This window comes from Myotis nattereri (genome assembly GCF_964212035.1).
Source record: "Myotis nattereri genome assembly, chromosome: 7".
Taxonomy (NCBI): Eukaryota; Metazoa; Chordata; class Mammalia; order Chiroptera; family Vespertilionidae; genus Myotis; species Myotis nattereri.
Window position 1 is genome coordinate 18,662,316 of NC_138082.1, and position 23,294 is coordinate 18,685,609.

General features: G+C 37.9%; 1 protein-coding gene across 1 annotated transcript in view; it reads left to right on the forward strand.

The window, feature by feature from the left end:
* SPAG16 (sperm associated antigen 16) overlaps positions 1-23,294 on the forward strand; it is a 640,972-nt gene that overhangs the window by 366,681 nt on the left and 250,997 nt on the right. The window contains exon 13 of the mRNA XM_081095737.1: positions 753-879. Coding sequence (XP_080951863.1) covers positions 753-879 — 127 coding nt within the window. The remainder of the gene's footprint in view (positions 1-752; positions 880-23,294) is intronic.

The window sequence follows — 23,294 nt, forward strand, 5'->3', positions numbered from 1 at the left end:
GAAGGCAAATTATAATCACCAAGAGGGGACATTAATTCACACTAATACTCAGGCTCCATCTCAGACCAATTGAAATGTGGGCCTTGAGGCTAAGTATGGGCTAAAAGTATCTCAGGCGATTCTAATGCACAGTTAAAGTTGAGAGGGAAAGAAACAAAAAGACTTAAAGCAGTTTATCTGGTCTTGTTAGTGGACTGTTTTCTTTTCTCAGCATATTCGTTTATGATATGGGAACAATTTCTATGTAGTCATTCATGATAAGGAATAAATTAGGTAGTATAAAGATGGATTTAGCAAGTGACTTTTTAAATTTAGTCAGTTTCATGCTACTAATTTATAAAGTGCTTAGAATGTAAGGTAGTTTTAGAATTAAAACAAATATTGTTATTGCCCTAACTGGTTTGGCTCAGTGGATAGAGCATTGGCCTACAGACTAAAAGGTCCCAGGTTCGATTCTGGTCAAGAGCATGTGCCTTGGTTGTGGGCACATCCCCAGTGGGAGGTGTGCAGAAGGCAGCTGATTGATGTTTCTCTCTCATTAATGTTTCTAACTATCTCTCTTTCCCTTCCTCTCTGTAAAAAATCAATAAAATATTTTTTTAAAAATATTGTTCTTGTACATTTTGCCATTTAAACTACTTTATACCTTAGATATTTAAACTGTTTTATCAACATTGTTCTATACAATGAGACAGCATAAGGAACACGTAGGTGCTAACTCCAATTTTAACTTTTAATTTCTCTCTCTACAGTGAAAGATGCCGATGCACTTTGTATGGACATATAGACTCTGTCAACAGCATTGAGTTCTTTCCTTGCTCCAACACGCTTCTCACAGCTTCTGCGGATAAGTCCCTGTCTATATGGGATGCAAGGACGGTAAGAAAATTGTCAAGTTTTTCCCAGTTTTAATAAACCCAGTGACTCTCAGTCACTCTTCAGGGTAATGAATACAACTTACAAAGTCATTGTGCTAGGGCAGGTTGTAAGTTTCTATTTAAAAGATCCTGTTGATGTACTCTTATCTATCCTGCCTCTGAAATGTAAGGGCTATAAAAATAATTTCATTACTTCATTAAACATTATTTCAATTATTTATTGAAATAGAAATGCTGCTGGTGCCGCCCATATGAAAGGAAAACATAGAGTGTCTCTCCTTAAGTGTCTTTAAATAGGGAAAGAAGAAAAAGATTATGAGGTATGTGTTAAAATAAAAGAATATTCAAGGTACAGCAGAAAAGCTAGCAGGAGGACCCTCATCTGCTTGGAAGAGTGTGGATGGCTTCCAAGAATAGGCTGTGCTTTCCTGAGCTGAGATTTGGCGGGTCAGTAGAATATAGCAGGTAATTTTGAGAAAGGTAGATTGCAGGAAAGAGCAGCACATGTACAAAGCCATGAAGGGTGATGCTACAATAGTATATTGTGGGAGTAATAATATGTTTGAATCGAACTTAAGGAAGAAGAAAGAAATGTCAGGCAAGGGTATACAGATGGGCAAATACAGGGTCATGAGTAGTTGATTGAAGTGTTATACTGCTGTGCAGGGTAACAGAATCAGATTTGCCTTTTAGAAAGATTGATAGTAGGATGAGGGAATCAGTGTCATTGCAGAGGCTAGTACAACAGGCTAGAGGCAGATGAGCATTGAACTAGGAGATTGTGAAAAAAAATGAGTGGATTAAATATAAAGGGTTTAACTTCAGAATTTGAAGTGACTGTAGCTGGAGATTATAGGAGGAGGGGGGATTTAGGGCAGGGCGAATAATTATCCCAGGTTTTCTAGGACTGAGGGGTTTCCTGAGCCATGGGATTTTCAGTGCTAAAACTGGACAGTCTGGATTACTGTGGCTTGGAGAGACATTTAGATGTGAAGAAATGGATATGAAATGTGGGGACTACATTTTCAAATAGTTTAGCTGTGAAGATGAAGAGGAGAAAAGATTGTAGCTCTAGGGTCAGATAAAGGCCCCTCCTTTGTTCAGATATAAGACAACATGCTTATTTGATTAGTGGGGAAAGTAGGGGGATAGAAAGAAGGTGAAAATGCAGGAAAGAGGAGAAATAATAGAGATGCTTATTGAGCACAGATTTTAGTAATTTGAGGTATGCAAAACAGGAGGATCTCCATATTCATTCTTAGCAACATTTAATGAAAATAATGAAGAAAACCAAGGCTCCAGGAGACCATAGAAAAAAGAAAGAGCTATCCACAGTATCTGGTTCCTAGGTTAGTAAGAAAATGCAACTATGAATTCCCCCATTTGTCTTCCCTTATACAGCATGGGATTGACATCAATAAGGGAGTATGATGATGACATACAGATGGTGTGAACAGGGACCCAAGTTCAGTCCGAGGGGCTCTGTTTAGTCCTCTAAGGCAAATGTACTCAGGATGAACAGAGAACAAGAAGTCCTTAGGTAGAGCTGCAAGTGCCTTAGACACCAACTTCACCTGTTGCAGAGCTTTAGACTTCTGAGGAGGCAGGAGTCAAGAGCACACTGTGGAAACTGACTAAAAGATAAAATCACTGCCGAAACTGGTTTGGCTCAGTGGATAGAGCGTCAGCCTGCGGACTGAAAGGTTCCAGGTTCGATTCCAGTCAAGGGTATGTACCTGGGTTGCGGGCACATCCCCAGTAGGAGGTGTGCAGGAGGCAGCTGATCGATGTTTCTCTCTCATCGATGTTTCTAACTCTCTATCTCTCTCCTTTCCTCTCTGTAAAAAATCAATAAAATATATTTTTTAAAAAAGAATAAAATCACAGTGATTTGTTGTGGGGAACAAAGATCCCACAGCCTTTTAAAAATAGCTTGGACCCTGATGCAGTAGAGTTCACTTCTGCTAATGGAGCATCAATGGAAAAGCAAGATTTTAGATGCGTTGAGTCCAAACACTTAGATGTGAAGTGCATATAAAAGCAATTGGTAAGGGAAAACTCATAGGGAAAATATTTAGCAGTGACCTAAATTTTATGTTCATTTTCTCTTGATTTCAGTTTTTTTCTTTCCTGTCTCTCAAAGTGCTTTAACGGAGTGAGTGTTCTCAGAAAGTGTGTCTCTTATGTACTTTCTCTCATGTACAAAACTGAAGCACTAATACTTGGAAGTACATACAACTGTCCTTATTATGAGAACTTGCTTCTCATTAATCTGCCTTAAGTGCATGGAGTTTTTTACTGATGCTGACCTTCCTACCTAGTGCTGGGAGCTTTCTATGTACTGTTTTTATTTCCCACAGTAGCTCTGAGACAGGCGAAAAGAGGGACTCAGCCTGCACAGGGCCATTAGCATAGAGGAACATATGGATATTGAAGAGGTGCATGGAAAGATTGTGAATCCAAAGGACATTACTTTAATCAATATTAATATATACTTTAATTGGTTTAATCACCAATTAAAATTTATATTGTTAAAATTATTTTTGTAATTTTATTTTTAGTATGTATACTAGATTGATATTTATTAATACTAAGAAAATGCTCTAAAATATTGTGGTATAAATAAGATATTATAAATAATGGTAAATGTACCAATAATTAGAAATAAAGTCCGTGTAATGTGTTTATTTTCTGAAAATGTTTTCAAACCTGATGGCAATATATATATATATTTAAATTGGCATCTGTAATATAGATTTAGCATATAAAACAAAGGGAAAGTCACCCTGTTTAGTATATTGATAATCAGACAAGGCAGAGTGTTAAATAAAATAATGATATCAAAATTTAAAAATAATGTATGAAAACAACTCTAGAATTAAACAGACTCATTTCACTAAAGTTGCATTTGGAACTACTAGTGATTTTGTTTTAGATGTTCCTCAGTATTTAAAACACAAAACAGAAAATCTTGACATAACCAGATTTTTAAAAATTTGTTTTGTACACATAGTTTTAAAAAGGTACATGTTATATGTTGTTTACGTAATATAGAATTATTAGCTGTTTAGTATCCCAATGGCACATGAAGGAGTTAAATGTGAATTAATTTTTATAGTTGCATATTATGACATATTGAAAAGGGTAACCAGGATAGCTATAGTTCCTTCTATGATATAATAAAAAATGAACTACATACTGATGTTATTTGACTTGTAACAGCAACTGAACCCACAGTATGCTAATCTTTTTTTATAACTTTAAGATTATGTTAATTATTTGGAAAATTGTAAACTTTCAGGTTATACTAAAATCTGAACCTAACAGGAGATGAATGACTTTCTTCTCTTCTTAGTAAAGCAAGAACAATACATTTTGTCACCTTAATGGGATCAATTAGTATTGAGATATCCTCTAAAATATTTTTGATGAAACATGAAAATGACCAGTGGATTATATTCCTATAAATTAGTTTTAAGCTTCTTTCTCCCATTCCCAAACATATACTAGTCTTAAATCATTAACCTAATCTAACAGCTTATTGTCAAAAATGATGAATGTGCCAACCTCTAAGTCAGTTTCTGAGTCAGCTGTACAGATCAGCTCTGGGTTTTGTGGGAGATGAGGAGAGGGATATAAATTTCTATAATTATAAAAGAGAGGCTATTAAATAGCTTGCAGTTTGGAACCCATGAAATTACTCAGCTTAGCAGGGCTACATGCAGTACTTTTCCTCAAAGTTATGAAACAGTAAGATTATTTCATTATTAAAATTGAAATATAAGATTTATTATTGCCAGAATATGATGTATAATATAGTGTTTAATGAATATTTGTGATCCCCCCCCCAGAAAGCAACATGAAAAATCCCAATATACATCTGTGATTTGAAAGCTAATTTAAAATAAATGCAATGAAATTTTTAGTCATTCATAAGTACAGTGAAAATATCAAGGCTTTTGATATATATATATATATATATATATATATATATATATATATATATTTATTTATTAAGGATGTGCTTAGAGTACAGTAAAGCATAGACTAGAATGAGTAATACACCTGTGAGCTGTTCAGAGCTGGGTTGGCAATGGTCAAAGTTGCTGACATCTATTCTCTTGCTATGAATCAGACACAGAGTTTATGTCCTGGACTGCCTTTGGTGGCCATGCTTTGCTCCCTAGACTAACTGTTCTTGTCCAACATATGGTGTTTTCCTGACTTAACTTTAACCAAAAGATTCAGTAACTGATCACTCTGAGTTTCTATAAAGCAGAACTAAGAACTGACCAAAAAAGTTAAACTCTTGAATCCTGTCTGGTACCTAATCCATTGTCCACTCTATACTTCTGCCTGCACCCTACATAGGCCTGTTGGTTTCCTGAGATGGGAATCTGGTGAACTCTCAGAGGAGTCTGGCATGATTCATACGCCAGAACGTGGACACAAGGTCAGAGCTTGCACCTTTTCTCTCTAGGTTTTAATCCTCAGCCACATTCAACTTAGTAATACTTATTGACGATCTTGGTGGCAGGCAACATTCTGGCTTCTGCATTGCTGACTGTGACAGAGTCCCTGCCCTCAATGAACACATAGTCTACTAAGAAGCAAGCATAGAGATAAATTATTTTAAAATGTTGTAGTAATTGCTATATACTCAGTATAACTATAGTTTTGGCATTTTGTGCCAAAGCCCACTATTCCAAGAAGAAATTTTCTGATTAAGACTTATTTAATACTTACGCTTTACTTATACCATTAATCATTACTGGAATTACCATTATTATCTGTATTAGGAATTGGAAAAACAAAGGTTAGAAGATTGAACTAAGTTGCCCAAGGTTGGCCGACTGGCTGGTAGCAAAGTCAGGAAGCAGGCTCAATTCTATGTTGTTATATTATGGCCTCCAGTTTTTTGTTGCTTCTCACTGAAAAATTAGAAGTGTTGAGATGATATTTCAGTGAAAAAAAAAAAAGATGATTCAATGTGTTTATATTTTCAAAAATACTGTTTTAACACTATAATTAAATGCTTCACAAATCAGATCTCTGCTTGTGTTTAGGAACCATCAAAGTTACCAATGGTCCCTTGCAAAGATAGTGAACCCTAAAGGGAAAAAGAACATTATGTTCTATAGCTATCAGTTAGATTCCGGATTGTCAAATTTACCCACCAATGATGCAAAGGAATTTTGTTAAAAGTTTGCTAGGTATTTCTCTTATTTTATGTCAACCAATTGGTCTTATAAACCAATCAGAAGTAGTTTTAAAATATTTTCAAAGTAGAAAATTCTGTTCCTACATTTAAAAAAAGAATTTTATTCCAAAGTTTTTACAGGTGATTGCCCTCGTAGATGTGGCAGAGGAAAGACTTTCAAACAAATGTTCTATAGAGCAAGTTTTTTAAAAAATGTTTCCTTTTTTTGGTTCAGTTAAAATGTTACCTTTACGTTGATGGGATGATTAATTGTCATATTATTTTCAAAAATATCTGCTTACAGCACATGGTTGACAAATATTTGTCATTACATAAAATGTCAGCAAATTAGAATAACTTATGTTTTGTGGAGAAAAAGCATAACTCATCTTTAAGGCCAACTTTAAAATAATATTTTGCTGAAATACAACGTGAAATTCTGTGAAACATTTTCTTGGTTATTCCCTGACTCATTACAAAAGATTCTGAATGTTATAAACAGCATAGGACTAGTTTGCATAAAATTAACCAGCTTAAAAATATTCAAAGTGCTCCAAATTGCAATAATACATTGCAGTACTCAAAGAAAGCCTCATTGCATTGTTATCCATATATTGGGATACTGCTGGCTTTGGAGATCTTGCTCCAATGACCTTCATATTTCACAAACCCTCCACAAAAGCTTCTTGCTCCCACACTCAATAAATATTAGCTAGCATCAGTTTTAAATACCTATTCCCTAGCTATGTGAAATTAACCACTATTTGCAAATATCTTTTTTTAAGGCTTTTTCTTTGCTATTTAATCTACCAACATACTGCACCCCCTTCAACTGGTAAATTTACTTCTTAAAGTCTTATTTCACCTTTTTGAAACAACTCCCCATTTTTTCCACTCTGGATTAGATGTCGCAAGAGGCAACAAAGAAAACTTTGTACCACATGGAATTTGCTATTTTTTAAAATAAAATACTTAAAATATTGAACTAGACAAGTGAAACTTTTTTTTCAAAAAAAGATAAGTCTTACACACTTGCTGGTTCTTTATGTAATAATAGCTTCAATAATGTGATACAAGCAGATATGTTTGAAAAATAAATGTATTTAATTGCTTCTATAGAATCCTAGGCTTCCATCGTATGTTACATCGTATGTCAGAAATTATAGTGCAGTAATAGTGCACAGTCATTATGCCTGCATTCAAACCCTAATTCTGGTGCTTATGACAGTGTGGCCTTGGCATTCATTGTCTAAAATCTCAGTGTTTCAATTTCTTCATTTGTAAAATGTGAATAGTAGCAGTAATTTCATAAGGGTACAATTTGACTAAATGATTAATCATGTCAAATGCTGAAAAGATTGACTGATATAAGAACTTAATATATTTTAGATATTCTTATAGCAGCTGTCACAACCTATTAGAGTTGTTTGCCTACTAATATTTGCTTATCATGAAATTCTGAGTTTTCTTTTCTGATTTCAAAATGATTGCATAATAGGTTCTCAAATAGATATAGAAGAAAGGGAGGGAGGGAAGAAGGGTGAGATAGATGGGGACCACCAATCAGATTTTTTTTTTTGTTTTTTATGCAGAAGTCTTTTATCTGAAAAATCCAGGTTTTTATAAATTAAAAATAAATATTTAAAACAATAAAATGATCAAATATTAAATCAATTTAGTGTAAATATTCACAGTATTGTTATTTAATGAATAAAATGCATTTCTTTACATATCTTATGCACTACACAAAATTTTTGCTTGGTGAATCTAGCCAAGGGTTTGTCAGTTTTGAATGTAATCTTTTAAAAAATCCAACTGTTTGTTGTATTAATTTATATAGTCATTTTGTTCGGTATTTCATTCAGTTCTGCTCTATTTTTATTATTTCCTTTTTCTGCTGACTTTAGGCTGCTTTTGTTCTTCTTTTTCTAGTTTTTAAGATGTAAAGGCATTTACTTTATTTGAGATTTTTCTTGTTTCATGAGATAGGCCTATAATGATATAAACTTCCCCCTTATTACTGTTTCTTGTGTGATTATAACTGAAACATGCAGATAGGTTAATTTTATGAAATTATTGAAATTTTTAAGAGATACAAATAATTCCTTCATAATCATGTATTTCATTTAAGTTTAACCCAATAAAGATGTAAAGCTGTGTTTGGAAGAGGGCATAAGAATAAGCAAAATTTCTAACCAGGGTTTAGTATAACTTAAACATTTTTTAAAAAATATAGATTTTTATTGATTTTAGAGAGGAAGAAAGAGAAATAGAAACATCAATGATGAGAGAGAATCATTGACTGGCTGCCTCTTGCATGTCCCCTACCAGGGATAAGGCTGAAACCTGGGCATGTGCCCTGACAGAGAATCAAACTGTGACTTCCCCATTCATAGGTCAATGCTCAACCACTGAGCAACACCAGCCCGGCAACTTAAACATTTTTGAGAACACTTCACTTTTGTCATAGTTAAGACACCTGTTTACCCTGTCTTTTATATTGAATTGTACAAATTGAAGTGAATTTTAGGACTGGAAGGAACAAACTAAAAGAAAATACTGGGCCCTGACCAGTTTGGCTCAGTGGATAGAGCATCGGCCTGCAGACTCAAGGGTCCTGGGTTCAATTCCGGTCAAGGCCATGTGCCTTGGTTGTGGGCACATCCCCAGTGGGGAGTGTGCAGGAGGCAGCGATATTTCTAGCTCTCTGTTCCTCTCCCTTCCTCTCTGTAAAAAAAATCAATAATATATATATATTTTTTTAAAAAAAATACTGGGGTGAACATTTTTCTTTTGAATAAAAATAACATGAGCTAAATCTTCTCAAAAACTTTCCTCATATGCTTACCCAATTTTTATTTCCTTGTTGAAATGGGTTATTTGTATCAATTTTAGAGTATTTGTGTTATTAGGAAAAAAATCATAATCTAAGGTATTAAATGTAGATATATTAGATACAGACAGCTCAGTTCCTCTTATGTTCTGTAATACTAGCTTTAATAAGAATAACTCATATGTATTCTTTCAGGCACTTTAGAACATTATTATACTTAATTATCACCCATAGAATTTCAAGTCAGAGAATATTTTCACCACATTATAGAAAATATCACATATTTTTCACCAACACATCTCTGAAGATCAGAGATGTTGAATAACATTTTTAAAAGTCTACAGCTAAAAGTGGCAGTCTTGAGACTATAACCATGATCTTTCTAGCCTCAAAGTCCATGTGCCTTTACTGCTACATGCTATCTCTATTTTAACATTTCATTAAATTAAATGTGATGTTCAAAAGGCATTTATAGGCATCTGTCTACGACACTGAGTTTGATACTATTTCAAATAAAATAAAAATCTTCTAAATCAAGTTCAACTTCCTCACCTTGCCTCATTTATCACAATGTATTTTAGAGAAGAGTAAAGATTAATGTATGGTTAAACATAACTATTTAGTTTAACATTTATGGATATCACCTTTCTTTATGCAATAGGACCTAGGTCTGGTCTCTTGGCAAAAATAAACTTTTGGAATGAACATGGTATAGTATTATTGTTTAAGAATATTGAGGGTACTTACCATAGAACGCATTTAACCCAAAGGAAACCCCAGTGCACTGCCTTCAGCCCTTTCTGCCCTGAGTATAGTGTAGAGAATATATAGACTTTGAAATCAGACAGAATGGAGCTTAAATACAGGTTTTGTGACTTCCTGATTGTGTGTAATAAGGCATGAAATTTAATACCTGTGAAGTTCAGCATTCTCTTTTGAAATAGAAATAATAATAATTAAATCACAGTGTTAACACTGGGAGTATGTATTTGGAAGTTAAATTCCCCTAATTGGTAGCTGAGAATACTACTGGCAAGTCTGTTGGGGATTTGTAGCTCTGTTTCTTTGGTTGGTGGGTTAAATGATATGTAATATGAAAAATTCCATTATGAATTGCTTCACCCAGTGTTGCTGTCACTTTAAAGGACTCAGTGACTGTTATCCATTGCATCAATGCATGCTTATTTGACCTATTTTGCTTATAGTCTCCCAATTTTATTTGCTCATAGTCTCCTAATTGCTTGTAGTCTCCTGTACATTCAAACAATTAATGCTTCAATAGTGATTACTTGGCTCTACTTCAAGATCATCTTTACTTTGAATCCATTGTAGCACTACATGTTAATTATAATTTTTAGGTACCACTGATGAACCTAGAAATTAAGTGCAACATTTTTGACAAGTATTTCTGGTATCCTATGGTGGGTTTTATCAGTCCAAGATAACAGGCCACCTTTTATTATATAGACCCCCAGTACCAGAAAATTATTAACTAATTCAAGTGTATTTCTAATGAATAACCATAAGTGCTCTATACATAAAATGGTGTTTTTTAACCATTAATTATGCTCAAACCTTTCATTCACTAAAGGAAACATCAAAAAATAAGACAAGACATCTTGTGTACACTCCTTTCTTCATGACGTAACAGGTCCCCTGAATTTTAAATTAACTGAAGTAAAATCAGACATAGTCTGTGGCAGTTTTGCATTCTATATTTTTAAAGGCAAAAATTTCAAATTGAGTCGTAGAACAAACTAAGTTTATAAGGAAATGGCCATTCGTTGTTTACGTGACTGCCAAGCACCTAAGAAACATTCTCATTCTGGAAAAACCAACAATGTACACGTGAAACTTGGTGGGAGGTTGGCCGGAAGGGTCCGAGGCTTTCTGTTTGCCTGTTTTTTGTTAAGCTTGTTGGTTTATTTCGGTGGTTTCCATGAAGATAGCACGCAGCCACATCCACAAAGAACTGTGAATGTGGGGTAGTAATGCAAAGACAGAGGATCAGGTAGCAAATTATTTGTAATTAAAGTATTGTTGAGCCGAAATTTACCAAAGGCAGTGTCCCAACCAGACTCTTTCTAGTAGGAGTTTGACATCATTTAGTTCCCATTGGTTCTTGGATTTCCCCCAAACCTTTAAAAATTTGTCTCTTTTTTTTTGGGGGGGGGGGAGGAGTGTAGTTGGCAAATATATTATTATAGAGGCATTCTTGTTTCATTATCAGAGGATACATTATAATCCATTATATAGGTGAATCACTGTTTGCTTGCACAGTCTCTTGCTAATGGATATTTGGATTGTTTCTTGTGTATTTGATACTCTAAACCACATTGCAAAAACATCCGTGCAGGTGCTTTTTCATACCTATCAACTCATTTCATTGAGATGCACATTTAGGCTGTTTAATCTATATGTTAACAAAGCATTTAAATCATATTGACAAAGGCTTTAAAAAAGGTTAACCATAGCTACTTAGGCACTACCTTGAGCAATACAGGTGTATCTGCTTTTCCACAGTCTTATCACTTTTATTTTAGCCTTAGGATAAAGTTATCTTAATGCTTTAATAGGTAACTATTAAATTTTTGAACTGTTTTATATATTCGGTAAGCATATTTTTGACATGCAAACTATAATAATTTTTATGTAATATGTAATTGATATTTAAGTTATTTGACATAATTTTGGACAATTTTTTAAACTTTAGTTTGGCTTTGGTTTCTTCATTTTACATTCAGACTAGTTGAATATTATTTTATTTTTTCTCTCTTTGTCCGGGGAAATCAGTGCTTCCTGAAGTTTATTGTGATTCTCCTAATGGTACAATTCATGACTGTCCTCTTTCAGTTCATTCATTGTCAATGGTGTGCAGTTTTCCTGCTTCCTTCCCGATTGTTTTCTGCAATTTCAGCACCTGCCCGGGGTTGGATGATGGCGTGAGACTAGGGAGGTGAGCTCACTATTGTCCCCAAGTTGCTCCTTTTCAGTTCTCAGGTTCCACCAAACCATCACGTCTTTGCCATATTTCCTCTGAGGTTTGCCATTCTGATGGGAGGAGCATTGTGGAACATAGGGCAGCATAAGAAGCCGAGAGCACCAGGCGGCAGAGCAGCGTGCTTTCTATTTTGCCTCAGCTCATGGGACTGGAACCACACTCCTGCCAAGGTCTCAGTCGAGGCTACAGGACTCAGGGTCAGTGGGTGGATGGTGGTGGGTATAGGAAATATCTTCTCTGCCTCGTCACAATCCATCACTCTTCCATGCAGCAGAGCTATACTATAGCCCGGCATGCGCTATAAAGCCTGGAAAGGATTTTCAGTTCAGCAAAATTAAGAGCCAGGTTGTTCACTACTACTTTCTAATGTGTGTGCATGCTTTCGTCTCCTCCTGTACCTTGGTGGACACTACATATATCCTGATGATCCAGTCTCAATTTTACATCAAGTGCCTTAAACCAAGATTTTAAATTTAATGTGTATTTTATAAAATTTAAATATGCTGAATTAATGTTATTTAATATTGTTAAATAAGAATACTCGATATCTCTGATACAGTGGTATTAACATCACTTGATCTAATTTAACTATCCCTATATTACTGTGAAATAAGTTTTGTTTTTTAGAAAGTGTGTGTGTGTATACATATACATATACATATACATATCCATATCCATATCCATATACGTGTGTATATCTTTATCTAGAGAGGAAAATCTTTACTATTTTGTGTAATTTAAATATTTTTGAAAATATACTTTTATTGACTTTCCAAATAATCATTGTTAATATGTGTATTCTCTTTATACCTATTATATAACTGGTATGGCTGGTATTTTAGTGCCATAGTTATTTCAATCAATTTCTACACAGATTTCTATCAATGACTTATACCTTTCAAGTAAATTCAATTCTCTAAGTGTTCAGTGACTAGCTTTGTGTTCAGAGATGATGCCTATAAACCGGGCCTGTGGCAGAGGCGTCCATACCTTGCCCCATAACCGAGTGGCCTTTGGCTTTACTCTGCCCTTCTTTGCCCTTATGCCTCCCACTTTGTTCAGCATTGCAGAAATAAAGGATCTTCAAAAGCTGTAAAGCTCTTTATGCTCCCCTACCAAGTGCACTGTGGGCGTAAGCACATATTTTACAAATGGCGAATCTGGTACTACTTCCGTAATTAATCATTTCTTGTCAATAGTCACAAACACAGCCATGAAATGCAGAATGAATAATAGGGCGCTGAAAATGTCTGGGCATACTGAGGAGATATAATGATCACTTGTATCTGTAACAGAAGAGCAGGAATACAGCTGCTTGGAGCTTGGGCCAGTTTGGAGGAAAAAGGGAGACTTTGCCAGAGGACTCTGTGTTTCTACCATCCAGAGGAAAGCTGGGGAGAATATAAAGTGCTGCCGTCATCTGGAAGGCACAATTAGAGTCACAGCGTGACCGAATTCCAGGGAAATCACATGCTGTAAGCCCTTGGTAAAGATCAGATCCAAGAGTATAAGGAAATGAAGAATTTATAAAAGCAAAAATGAAATAAAGCCCCTAATTCTATATTTATGTTTTATGTTAATGTCCTTAAGGAGTATAACAAGGGTTTCTGGTTTGAAAAAGCTGAGATAGAAGGACTTTGGATGAGTAAATAGTCAAGGTCCTTTATTTTACCTCTACCGGCATAATCTTAGTCCCAGGGACAGAAATACCCATGATGCAGGGCACATTTGTGATAAGAGGAATCAGAAAGATACCACTTGTTTAGAGATCTGAGAAACTGTTAACAGAGAGTATGTTCTTGTGCCACAAACACATTTTCAGATAAATCAAGCAGCAGAGAAAGGCAGGAAGTGGGAATTCAAGTCAGAGGCCCTGTATCATTTTCCTGCTGTGATAGGAAAAGTGAAATGCTTTTAATCACAACAGTGTGAGCTAAATTAAGGCATTATTATGTAACAACTAATGAGCTTGTCTAATGGATGGGAACACAGCAAATGCACGATCATGTGCTTTCCCGATGATTGATGCTAAATAGGTTAATTTCATAAAATTAACATTTACAGGGTTTCAGTACTCTGATGGGTGTGTAGGTATGGGCCAGAGGAAAGGAGGCAAGTGTAAATAAAGTGTAGTTTTTTTTCTTTGAGCGATTTACAGGTTAGTGATTGAAAAAAATATGTAAAGTATTATGCCATTACAATGTGAAAAGTCCTCCATAGCGTTAGATGCAAAGGAGTGACATCATCGATTTATGTTCTCAAAGAACTACCCTGCCTCTCAGTTAAGAATAGACTGAAAAGAGGCAGAGAGACCACAATCCAGGCAGAAGACTTTGGTGGAACAAGTGGGTAGCAGTGGAGATGACAAAACATTGATAAAAAAATATGTTTTATTTGTTTATCTATTTGTCCATATATTCAATCATTCATTTATTTAGACAAAGGTTCTGTCTTACTGAAAAATTGTAACAATAATACAATATACACTTACCAAGGTCCTCAAAGTATTACAGTTTTTACTGTATTTGCTTTGTCTTTCCTCTTTCTGTATATGCATATATATATATATATATATATATATATATATATATATATATTTTTTTTTCCAAAATATTTCAGAGTAAATTGTAGGCATGTTTCTTAATCTAAAAATAGTTCATTGTGTAATGTCTAAGAACAAGTGCATGCCCTTAAACAGCCACAGGAAAAAAAAATTACTCAGTCAATTGGCATTGGCACAATGACCTAATCTACAGACCTTGTTCAAATTTGTCCAACTGCCCCAATAATAGAAAATTGAGGATCATATGTTCCATTCAGTTGTTTCTTTTTAAAAAATTTATTTTTCAATTAAGACATTCAACATTATTTTGTATTAGTTTCAGGTGTCCAGCATAGAGGTTAGATAACTTTATAAAGGGACCCCTCTGCTATTTTAAGTACCCACTTGGCTCCATACCTAGTTATTAAAACATTGTTGACTATCCAGGGTGTTCCCCCAAAATGTATGCATACTTTACAGCTGATAGCTCAATTGATGTTTCTTTCTTTTCAGATTTAAACCATTGGGATTAATAATTATTCAAAGCGTGTATACATTTTTAGGGGACACCCTATATTTCCTCTGCTATACTTCATCCAAATGATTATTTTGTAACTACCAATTTGTACTTCTTAATCCATTCAGTTCCTTTAGTTCCTTTTAATCTGGAAAAATTCTTCAGTCCTTTGTGTTTCATTATATGGAAGCATACAGGCCAGTTATTTATAGAATGTCCCTCAATTTGGGTTTTTCTGATGTTTGCCCTTAATTAGATTCAGTTTAGAGACAACTTTACCAGAAGTGATGACCTTTTCTGGGAATTATATCAGGAGACACATGTTGTTGATCTACCACTCATTACTGGTGATGTTAATTGGATCACTTGGTTTTGGAAGACTCTGCTAAGTCTTTGCACTATAGCGTTGAATATTTCCATTTTAATTAATAAATACCTTGTTACTTTGAGACTATTAAATATCTCATGTCTTCTCAAAATTTCACCTACTCCTTTTAGCATCCATTGATCATTGTCACTTTTATTATCATTTCTCTTGTCTGGGGTGAATTTATAATCCCTTCATTTCTTCTTCATTTATTAGCTTGATTTCTACTGAAAGGAAGAGCTTTCTCTTCTCCCTCACATTTTTTAAAATGTATTAACATATTTTTATTTTATTCAATCAGTTATAATCCTTTATGCCATTATTTTAATATAGGGTGTCCCAAAATTCACGCAAGATTTGAATTTTGCGTGAGCATTAACAACAACAACAAAAAACAAAAGCCTAATTTTACTTGGTTTATTGAATCAGATTCTAATATCTGTTGCCCTTTGATTTCAATCCCTTCAATTTGATAAGCATTACCAAGTACCAATTATGGCCCACGAGCAGGGACAATGAAGACCAATGAAGACCACGGCTTTGTGTATGTACAAGCAAAGCCTTGGAGGCCATTTACCCGATGTGCTATTCCATACATAACCCTATACTATATACTTTATGAATCAATATACAATTTACAATTTTTAATTATAAACCTGTGTTTTCCATCAAAATTACTTCTTGCGTGAATTTTGGGACACCCTATACAGGTCTCCATAATTCTCTGAGAGATTTTCTCACTTCCAGCATGAGGTGTTTCAGACTCATCTTGTATTTTCCTTGCCCTAACACTGAAATCAGCCATTTTGCCAGAAGCCCCGGTTCCTTGTAATGGAGAATGTTATTAGAGGTCAAGATCTGGGTTCTATATGTTCTCATCAGTGCAGGGAAGTCATTGCGTCTACATCTTCTTGGTAAACACAGCTAGAAACACATATCAAGATAAGTACATTCACACACACACTTCTATAGCTATCTATACAGCTAATGAGCTATATTAAAACTATGGGTTTACACTATCTCTAATTCCAATCTAATGACAGAATTCATTTTATTTTCTTCCTTTCCAGACTTAAAACTTTCCTCTGCCAAAGACAATAACAGTACCCTTACCTTCAATTTATTTACTTATATATTTAATCTAATAATGTACAGAAAGTAGTTTCAGTATTACTCAGGTCCCTAAGAAAGGAAGTCTACTACTGAGCATTTAACATTTGTTTAGAGTTCTTTTTTTCTTTAGTCTGAAGGCATATAGTCCAACTACTACTGTGTTGAACTGTTATTTGGGTAAGATTTCTACTATCTCCCCATTAGTTAATGTCATTTATTCAAATGTCATTTGTCTGAAATATGTTTTATATATCTAGATTTTAACCAGATAATTTAATTAATTCATTTAAATATATTATTTTATTTTGTTTGGTAAAGTGATTAAGTGTAGACTTTCCTTCAATCACTGCTTTGTGTCCTACAGATTCTGACATACATCAGACATATATTCAGATACACACATATACATATATTTTCATTATTATTCTTTCTAAATGTTCTTGAGTTTTATTTTCTACTTCCACATTTACTCAGGAATTATTTAATAACATATTTTTGATTTGTTATTTACAATCAAAATTACCTTTTGAATTTAATAATTTATAAGTTTCTATGTTATTAGAACTGTAATTATCTATATAATAATAGGGTAATATGCAAATTGGTTGGGATATCATCACAGTAATGACCAATCAGCAGGATGCATGCAGAGCAGGTGGGCTGGGACTTGCAGCATCAGGAATGCAATGGCCACTGCCGTTTGCCCAGGATTGGCCTGGGGTTCAGGCAAGCTGCTGATGGCCACTGCTGCTTGCCCAGGACCGGCCCAGAGCTCAGGCAATCTGCCAATGGCCACTGCCACTGTGATGTCCCAAGGCTCAGGCAATGAGGGCTGGGTGAGGCTCAGGCAAGTCGCAGTGGCTGCAAAGGCCGAGGGTCAGGTAGCCTCGCGTCTGACAGTGGCAGCAGCAGAGGCATGATGGAGCCATTGTCTTCCCCTGATTGCTGGGTTGCCTCCTGCAGAGGGAGGCCAGAGGCAGCAGCAGCGAGGGGGTTATGGGGATGGTGCCTTTCCGTGATCAGCCAGTTGCCTCCAGGAAAGGGAGGCCAGACTGTGGCTTAGGCCAGACTAAGCCATCAGGAGGACATCCCTTGAGGGCTCCCGGACTATGAGAAGGGGCAGGCTGGGCTGAGGGACCCCCCTCCTCTAGTGCACAAATTTCGTGCACTGGGCATCTATTCCTATATAATAGAAGGCTAATATGCAAATAGACTGAACAATGGAACAACCAAAGCAACTGAACAATCGGTTGTTATGATGTGCACTGACCACCAGGGGGTATGTGTGGAATGTGGCAGGCATCGGCCATGGCAGGATAGCGGAGTAGGTAAGCAGGGGCGCCAGACCAAGGTGGGGCACTGGTTGCTGTCATCAGGGTGAACCTCTGGAGGTTACTGAAAATTCTTTGCTCCCATGTGCCATGGTCCCACCCAGTGCTTGCACCTGCTGCCAGCGCTGGCCCCACTCGCACCCACTGCTGGTGCCTGGTGCTGGCCCCAATCGCTCAATGCCATTAGTGGGTGCGAGCAGTAGCTGCCAGCTCCAATCGCCCCTCAGGGTTTCTCCACCTCCCCCTGCCCCTGAGGGGAGATTGGGACCAGCAGCCACCTCTCACACCCATTGCTGGTGACGGCCCCGCTCACAGCTGCTGCTGGTGCCTGACACTGGTCCCAATCATTCGGTGCCATCAGCAGGTGTGAGTGGCAGCTGCTGGCCCTGATCTCCCCTGAGGGCTTCTCCACCTCCCCTTTCTCCTGAGGGACGATTGGGGCTTCTGAGGGGCTACTGGCACTGGCCCCAATTGCTTCATGCCTTCAGCGGGGGTGAGTTGGACTGGTGCTGTCAGTGTGTGGGAGTAGTGGCGGGAGCGGGGCTGCCGACAGACAGGTGACCAGGGGCCGTAGTGGGAGGGACCAGGAGGGGGTGCGGAGGTTGGGCTGAGACCCACTCTGTGCCTACAACAGCCTTGTGGCCCACAGTTCCTTTCAAGGTGCACGGATTCATGCACTGGGCCCCTAGTAATATTTATAATTATAAAACATTTTGTGACTTAATATATGATTAAATGTAATAATGATTGTTCCTTCAGTGATTGAAACGATATATTCATTATTATCAAAGTATATAAAAATACATTTGTCTATCTGCTATATATATATATATATATATATATATATATATATATATATATATATAATCTACCTTTTGATTAGTTTTTAGGACTTCTATATGGTATCTTTATGTCCACCTCATTTATCCCATACTAATTTTAATGCATTAAAATTTCCTATAATTAATGTCTCTCTCTGTCTCTACATCTCTTGTAGTTTTTGCTTATAGAGGTGTTGGCTATGTTATTTTATGCAGGGATAGTCACAGTTTTTATATCTTTACTAGGGGCCCGGTGCACGAAATTCGTGCACTGGGTGGGGGGGGGGAGTGTCCCTCAGCCCAGCCTGCCCCCTCTCACATACTGGGAGCCCTCAGGCGTTGACCCCCATCACCCTCCAATCGCAGGATCGGCCCCTTGCCCAGGCCTGACGCCTCTGACAGAGGCGTCAGGCCTGGGCAGGGGACCCTCATTTCCCCCCATCACTGGTTCTGCCCCCAGCCCAGGCCTGATGCCTCTGGCCCAGGCATCAGGCCTGGGCAGGGGACCCCCAGACCCCTCCGATTGCTGGCTCTGCCCCTTGCCCAGGCCTGATTCCTCGGCCAGAGGTGTAGACCCCCATCACCCTCTTATCACCTGATCGGCCCCTTGCCCAGGCCTGACGCCTCCGCCAGAGGTGTCAGGCTTGGACAGGGGACCCCCATCTCCCCCCGATCACTGGCTCTGGCCCCCACCCAGGCCTGAGGCCTCTGGCCCAGGAATCATGCCTAGGCAGGGGACCCCCATCTCCCTCTGATCGCTTGCTCCACCCCCTGCCCAAGCCTGACGCCTCTGACCCAGGCTTCAGGCCTGGGCAAGGGGACCATCATATCCCCCCAAACCCCGGCTCAGCCCCCCGCCCAGGCCTGATGCCTCGGCGAGAGGAGTTGACCCTCATCACCCTCCGATCACCAATCACCGGATTGGCCCCTTGACCAGGCCTGAGGCCTCCGGCAGAGGTGTCAGGCCTGGGCAGGGGACCCCCAGCTCCCCGCGGTTGCAGGCTCCGCCCCTTCCCAGGCCTAATGCCTCTGGCCTAGGCGTCCGGCCCAGGCAGCGGGACCTGCAGTGGCAGCGGGGGGCGCCGCGATCGTGGGCTCCGCTTTAGGCCCAGGCAAGGGACCCCTAGCTCCTGGGACTGCCAGCTTCGACCGTGCCCAGCTCCCATCGCTGGCTCCACCCCTACTTCCTACTATCATTGGCCAGGGCGGCAAAGGCGCCTGATTCTCTGATCATGGCTGGGGGGCAGGGAAAAGGCGGCCACAGGGCCGCCTTTGCCCTGCCCCCCAGCTCTTAGCTCCCCCCTGAGTTTCTGATCACTGTCAGTGGCAGGGGGCTTCTTCCTGCTTTCCCTTTCGCCTCCCTGCATTGTGCCTACATATGCAAATTAACCGCCATCTTGTTGGCAGTTAACTGCCAATCATAGTTGGCAGTTAATTTGCATATAGCCCTGATTAGCCAATGAAAAGGGTATCATCGTACGCCAATTACCATTTTTCTCTTTTATTAGTGTAGATTGGGAATTGATATTTCTAGCATTAAAAGCAATAATTCTTTGCCACATTTAATGTCCCTTACTTTGAAGTTTGTTTTTATCTATTTATTTCTTTAGAACAATAAACACCTTTATGAGCTGCTGTAGGAAAGAGGATTAATTTGCCTTTCTGGGCCTTGATTTCCTCAGGTAGAACTGCTCCTTGCCCTGTGGTGCATTGGCTGTCTATCTGCTTGGCAGCATTGGCCCTGGTCTTGGAGCTATGCACACAAGAAGCTCGCCCTGCTGGAACTGCTCCTGGGGAAGACTGCAGATTTTGGCATGCTTTTTTTCCTTTCTTCTGAATTTTCTTTGATCGCTTCGTGTTTAAAATCTCTTCCTCCTCAGGAATCAGCTTGGCTCCCTTCTTGTTTTCCTGGGGCAGTGCCTAGAAGGACCCCCACTGCTAAAGGGTCTTGGTGCAGAGCAGTTTGTTGTTGGATGCATTGTAGACAGCATCAGTAATCCTTGTTTTGTGTGTACAACACTCAGAGCCCCAGGAGAAATTTCTCACATCCAACCTCAAGGCAAGGTACATCTTGCTGCCTCCGCACACATGGGGACTGTATGTATGGGACAGGAACCAATCTTAGTGTTGGCAGCGAGGCATCCAGCTCTCATGGTGGGACTCCCCCCCCCCCGCCCATCCAGGTTTTGCAGCACTTGTGCCAGCTGTCCGGAGAGATGCCCATGGCTCAGCAGCAGTGGAAAGAACTGAGGTTTATTGTGTTTGATATCAGTGTTGCCTGATATGTCTTTGCCCATCTCTGTATAGTTTATTTTTAAATATATTTTTATTGAATTCAGAGAAGAAGGGCGAGGGAGAGAGAGACAGAAATATCAATGATGAGAATCATTGATTGGCTTGCCTCCTGCACGTCCCCCACTGTGGGTCACGCCCGCAACCCGGGCATGTGCCCTTACCTGGAATTGAACTGTGACCTCCTCATTCACAGGCCAGCACTCAACAACTGAGCCACGCCAGCTGTGTTCTTCATAGTTTCTGAATCATTTGTGTGTGTCTCAAATATATTTGGGTTTTGCTATGTCAGTCAAATCGAAAATGATTTTCGTTTACCAGAGAGGTAAACCATTCATTCATATTGTTGATAAGTGTGAAAGGTTTGATTGCAACTCTCATTTTGTGTAATAATTACCATATATTATGCTATATTGGATTCATTTTTCTATATGAAAAATAGTGGAGTTTGGCTCTTTTAAAAAAATTTCTTTTGGTGTTTAGGAAAGACTGGTTTTGTTCTATGTGCTAATTTTGAAATATTTATTTTTTAATTTATTTATTTCCCTGATTTCTTTGTATAGCATGTTACTTTGTTTTTTTCAGCTTTGAATGATGTACTTTTAGTTCTAACCTATCACCTACAAAAAAAAAAACCCACAAAAAACCTTCCCTTTTTCCCCTCCCTTCTCTCATTTTTAGTTGCATTATTTCTGCTTTGTAGAACATACACATTATGTACACATTATGTACCTAATATCACAAAATACATTCCACCCTTTACCTCTTCTTTGTTTGAGTCTTAAATCTACAATTAAATATATTAAAAAGTCACTATCAGTTTTATTGCAGAAATTTCTCAATTCATCTCTTGGTTGGGTTCTGTGAGCACTTAAAACTGTTTTACAATAGAATTGATCCTTGAATTACCATGTAGCCAACTATGAAATTCTTGGTTAAATTTTCTATCCTTGAATTATTTTTAAATGCTGTTTCACTGATATGTTATTTTGTATGTAGTTTCTTAGGAATCTAATGCCAATTAATTATCTTACCTCATTATCTACCTATATACTGGAGTCTATATATTCTTCATTATACTATTTTTTTTCCTCCAGTTGTCCATTCAATATCTAATATTTTATTAACAATTAGGAAAATATAAAAGAAAATTAAGGTATATCCAATTGCTAGAAGGAAGTAATTAAAGCAGCTCATCTATAACCCATCAACTCCTGTCTTAGTCCATTTGTTTGCTATAATAAAGGCTGGATAGCTTATAAACAACAGAAATTTATTTCCCACTGTCTGGAGACCAAAAGATCAAGGTCAGGGTGCAGGCACTGTCGGTAGAGGCCCTCCTCCAGCTTTCAGGCTTCTGGATCCTTGGGTGGGTGAGGACAGTGACTAGGGAGCACTGTGGGTTCTCTTTTAAGAACACTGATCCCATTCATGAGGGTTCCACCCTCAAGACCTAATAACCCCCCAAAGGTCCCATCTAAATAATACCATCACTTTTGGAAGTTAGGATGTCAACATGAATTGGAGGGGGGGCACAAACATTCAGGCCATAGCTTTTCCTTTATGGGGTTAAGTGCCCCTAGGACAAAGAATATTGGCAGGTGACCTAATCCCGTCTTCTTGTTAACTGGATATTTGGGTATAAAAACTATTGGTATTTTCCAGGAAAGAGAGAATTTATCTATAAAATGCACCTCACAGGATAGTCTAGCTAAGGGGAAACTATAGAATCCAGCATCTATAACAGTGGTTCTCAACCTTGGCTGCACATTAGAATCACCTGGGAATCTTTTTCAAATCCTGATTTATGGGCCTCATCCTCTGGAAGTTTTGTTTCTTTGTTATGGGGTGAGGCCACAACATTAGTAACAAAGAAACAAAATTTCCAGGAGATGAGGCCCAGAAATCAGGATTTGAAAAAGATTCCCAGGTGATTCTAATGTGCAGCCAAGGTTGCGAACCACTGATTATAAGGTTTAGCTCCCTGGAAAATGTGGTATCAGCTATACAAGTGTTGGAGGTATTAAATATAGGTGTTTCATAATTTAAATGTTTCCACTGCACAAGGTTACCCCACGATTGTTGCTCGGAGACCTCATTCACAATTCTTGGCCAGAAGTGTGTGTCTCATATGGAAAGATAGGATCTGGGGAGCTATCTTTGTTCTGCCAGACCCTTCTCTCTCCTCTCAGTTTTTTGATATACCTAGAAAACGTCACACTAGGAAAGATCTCTGATTTTTATATGTCTAATTAGGAAACCTACTCTTTTATGTTAACTTACTACCCTCAAGAGATTTGTTTTCTATTAACAGGTATAGATTTTAAAACCTTTTTTTCACTCACTGCATTAACAGAGTGAAGATGGGCTACATTTTATCATCACGACCCTCTAAAAAG